This window comes from Rhinopithecus bieti, unplaced genomic scaffold (assembly GCF_001698545.2).
Source record: "Rhinopithecus bieti isolate Rb0 unplaced genomic scaffold, ASM169854v2 scaffold_6935, whole genome shotgun sequence".
In the NCBI taxonomy this organism is placed as follows: domain Eukaryota; kingdom Metazoa; phylum Chordata; class Mammalia; order Primates; family Cercopithecidae; genus Rhinopithecus; species Rhinopithecus bieti.
Genome location: NW_016805255.1, coordinates 192,862 through 197,028, shown reverse-complemented (window position 1 = coordinate 197,028; position 4,167 = coordinate 192,862). Strand labels below are relative to the sequence as shown.

At 56.4% G+C, this 4,167-nt stretch overlaps 1 protein-coding gene across 2 annotated transcripts in view; it reads left to right on the top strand.

Moving 5' to 3' along the window:
* Positions 1 to 1,918: 1,918 nt before the first annotated feature.
* ANKRD39 (ankyrin repeat domain 39) overlaps positions 1,919 to 4,167 on the top strand; it is a 17,593-nt gene continuing 15,344 nt past the window's right edge. For both annotated transcript variants that reach the window (XM_017871819.1, XM_017871820.1), the window contains exon 1: positions 1,919 to 2,119. In XM_017871819.1, the coding sequence (XP_017727308.1) occupies positions 2,020 to 2,119 (100 nt within the window). In that variant the 5' untranslated portion in view covers positions 1,919 to 2,019. The remainder of the gene's footprint in view (positions 2,120 to 4,167) is intronic.

Sequence of the window (4,167 nt, the reverse complement as noted above, 5' to 3'; positions counted from 1 at the left end):
CCTCCTGTGTGTTTTGGGGAAGGGTGGGTGGGGCCTCCCACTTGGGCCCGGGGTTCAGTGGTATTTTATACTTGCCTTCTTCCTGTACAGGGCTGGGAAAGGCTGTGTGAGGGGAGAGAGGGTGGGACTGCTGTGGACAATGGCATACTCTCTTCCAGCCCTAGGAGGGGGGCTCCTAACGGTGTAACTTATTGTGTCCCCGCGTATTTATTTGTTGTAAATATTTGAGTATTTTTATATTGACAAATAAAATGGAGAAAATGAAACGATTTCTGTGATGGGGCTAAGATGTTTGGGCTAAAGCCCTTCTGGGTACGGAGAGGGAAAGCTCTCTGGGTGGACGGAGGCTGGACTGGGCCTCCCCCACAATCCCAGGGCGGCCACCACTTTTGTGGTCCCTGCCTGCCTGTGGGAGGGAACAACCCAGTTCCAGTGTTTTCCCACAGTGGTGGCTGCGGGGCTGGGAACCAGACCATGGCCACAGCCCCCTTGGGAGCCAGCTTTGGCTTCTGGCCAGAAGAAGTCAGGGCACTGGGAGTCCAAGGGAGAAGCGGAGTTGGGGGGCGGGGTTGCCTTCCCAGAACTCAGGACGGTTAGTGGGAGTGAGGGGCCAAAGGAGTGGAAGGTTGTGGAGATGAGATCGTTGTTTGTGTGAGGATGGCGTTCTCAACCCGCTTAGGGGAGGAGAAATGACTTCCAGCCTTCTACCCACCAGGAATGCTAGAGTCTTCAGTGCCCCAGCTAGGGCGGAAAGGAACTTACACCCAGTGTGCACCAGACCACTGTCCTGGAGAGGGACTGGCACAGACCCCAACCTGCATTCTGTCGTTCGTGCACCCTTTCTAAACCAGTCAGGCGGTGGAAGTGAGGTCTCCCCTGTACACTTGATCCTGGCTTAAGCAGGCAGCTGCCTGGGTTTTAACTGGGAATTGAGAAGGCTGGGGTCCGCTGAGGAGCACGCTGCGCGGGTGCACGGTCTGCAGAGGGCCGCCCAGAGGGTTCTGATCATGAAGACCGATTTGGTAAACTCAGCGCTCACTGTGGGGCCAGGGGGTTCTACACAAACCAAGGCCCTGCCCCTGCCCTCGAGGTGGAGCTACAGGCAGGACAAGTTGTGGCCACCTGCCCCTTGCTGGACTTGTAAGGAAGAGCGGGGTACCGGGACGAGGCCTTTCCAGCCCGCACTTTGCCGCTGCCTCGGGGCGGTCGGTCTTGGCCCGGGGTGGTGCCAGAAAGAGGGGGTAAAGACCGTGGAGCGCGCCCTGGCGCGATGGCTCACGCCTGTAATCCCAGCACTCTGGGAGGCTGAGGCGAGCGGATCACGAGGTCAAGATAATCGAGACCATCCTGGCTAACACGGTGAAACCCCGTCTCTACAAAAAAATACAAAAAATTAGCCAGGAGTGGTGGCGGGCGCTTGTAGTCCCAGCTACTCAGGAGTCTGACGCAGGAGACTCGCTTGAACCCGGGAGGCGGAGGTTGCAGTGATCCGAGATCGCGCCACTGAACTCCAGTCTGGGTGACAGAGCGAGACTCGGTCTCAAAAAAAAGACCGTGGAACGTGTGGCGCCTCCCTGCCCTAGCAGCCCGGCGGGACTAGGGGCCGTAAAGAGAGGAGCCAGAGAGGTCGCTGGAGGGCTGGGTCATGGCGAAGGTAACTGGAAAGCTCCCGCCGGGACCCAGCCGCCTCATCCCTACACCCTGCAAGGCCAGGCGGCCTAGCGGCCCTCCCGCGGCTCGCCGCTCCCGGAACCCAGCGCCTCCGCTTAGCCTCTGACGCCCTCGCGCGGCAGCCTCGGGGCATGGCCCGGCGCAACAAGCCCCGCCCTACCTCTGCAATTGGCTCTCGAGCTGAGGCCTAGGCATTTGATTGGTCTGTTTTGGCGAGGAGGCGGGACTAGGACGACAGCAGCGGACGCCAAGCAGCCAGATCCGGGACGCGGGGCGGCCCCTACGTCCGCCCCTCCCGCCGAGGCCGAGCCTGAGACCTGGGGCAGGTCGGCTGGCGCCGGGGCCGTAATGGCGACGCCGCGGCCCTGCGCGGATGGGCCCTGCTGCTCGCATCCCAGCGCGGTGCTCGGCGTACAGCAGACGCTGGAGGAGATGGACTTCGAGAGGGGTGAGGCGGCCGCGCGGCCCTGGTGGCTCTCCCCAGGCCCCGGCCCAAGGAGGAGGCACGGGGCCAAGGAGAGGCTGGTGAACTGGGCCCCGAGAGCTTGGGGCCTGGTGCGGGAGGGCGGGCGGGACTCGTGGTTCCCGCGTACTGAGAGCCTGCCGGGGTCCCGCACTAGCTCAGCCAGGAGGCACCTGTCTCGCGGGCGGCGGGGAAGCCGAGACACTGGTTTCCATAACCCTCCCGAGTGGCGGGGGACGACCTCCCCTGGGAGACGCAAGCCTGCTCAGGTGTCGAAGAGAGAGGCCGGGGAGCAGAATCTGCACCTGGGGCATTGCACCCTTCCTGAGGGGCTGCAGGCCTGGGGGCTGCGCGGTGAAGGAGGGCACTGGCCCTTGTTTGGCCCCGGGTGCCAGGCAGCCTGCATGCTTTGGAGATGGCAAGAACTTCGCACGGGCAGCCTTCGAGGCAGGGCACGGTATCTCATCTGTGGGACCCAGAGAGGTAACACGTTTGGCTCAGATTATATACAGAGATTATGGTGGCAATAGGAACGGAGGAAGGCGGGAAAGCAAGGTGCTGCTTCTGAGTGTGGGGAACCATGGTGCTACTGTGCTGTGTCGTCTACCCGTGCGGATGCAGCCCTTGATTGCCACTGCTGTGCAAGCATTCTCATGGAACCCTTCCTTTACCATGGTTCTGCCACCTGCCTGCTTCCCTCCGCCCCTCCTACCACTGTCCTCTGCACTGCTGAAGTGGTTGCCTCAGAGGGTCTTCTCTTCCACGATTGCCCTCCTACAGGGTTTTCTACTCTCACACAGCAGCCACAGCGGCTTTTTGAAAATTAGAACTCAGATCATTCCCTGTTATGGCCTACAAAGCTCTGTCGACCCACCCCTGCCGCCTCTACTTCTCTCCCTCATTTTATTTCTCATGCTTTTCTTCTCCCAATCACTACGCCGCAGCCACACTGGTCTTGTTTTGGTGTCTCAAATATGTAAGACCTTTTCCTGAGTTAAGGCCATTGGACTTGCTGTCCCATCTCCTTCGAATGAACTTCCTGCAACCGTTAAGCTAGCTGATGCTTTTCTTCAGATCCCAGCTCCAATGCCATCTCCTCAGAAACCCTCCCTAAACACCCTAGTTCTCAACTAGGGGCAGTTCTGCCCTTTAAGAGACTTGGGGAATGTCTGGAGACATTTTGGGTTGTCACAATCGGGAGGGTGCTACAGGTGTGTAGTAGGTAGAGACAAGAGATGCTATATACATGGTACAATGCACAGGACAGCTCCCTACAATAATCATCCAGCCCATAAATGTCAATAGTGCTGTTAAGAAGTAAACATTGCATTATCCAAAGTTAGGCCAGTTACTCTGATGTATCTATCACCTTGCTTGTTTTTCTTTTTTTGTTTTTTTTTTTTGAGACGGAGTCTCCCTCTTTTGTTCAGGCTGGGGTGCAGTAGCACAATGTCGGCTCACTGCAACCTCCGCCTCCTGGGTTCAAGCGATTCTTCTACTCTCCTGAGTATCTGGGATTACAGGCGTGTGCTACCATGTCCGGCTAGTTTTTGTATTTTTAGTAGAGACGGGTTTCACCATATTGGTCAGGCTGGTCTCAGAACTCCTGACCTCATGATCCTCCCGCCTTGGCCTCCCAAAGTGCTGGGATTACAGGTGTGAACCACCGCACCCAGCATCTTACTTTCATAAAAACCAATTTTTACTGCAAACAATTTCCTCATTTCTTTGTGCAGACAAATACATTCTTTAAAACATTAATGGCAAGAGTGTATTTGATAAGCCAATTTTAGCTACTTTTGTCACCAATAAAAGAAATTATGTGAGATTTGTGGATCCACTTCACTATAGATTTGTTAATCTGCTTCACTGTAGTAACCCTTTTACTGCCCATATGTATCCCATAACATTGTGTTGTAAAACTCATATATGCAATAAAATTTATTTTTAAAGTAAAAACAAAAAAACAAACTATCGGCCGGGCGCGGTGGCTCAAGCCTGTAATCCCAGCACTTTGGGAGGCCGAGACGGGC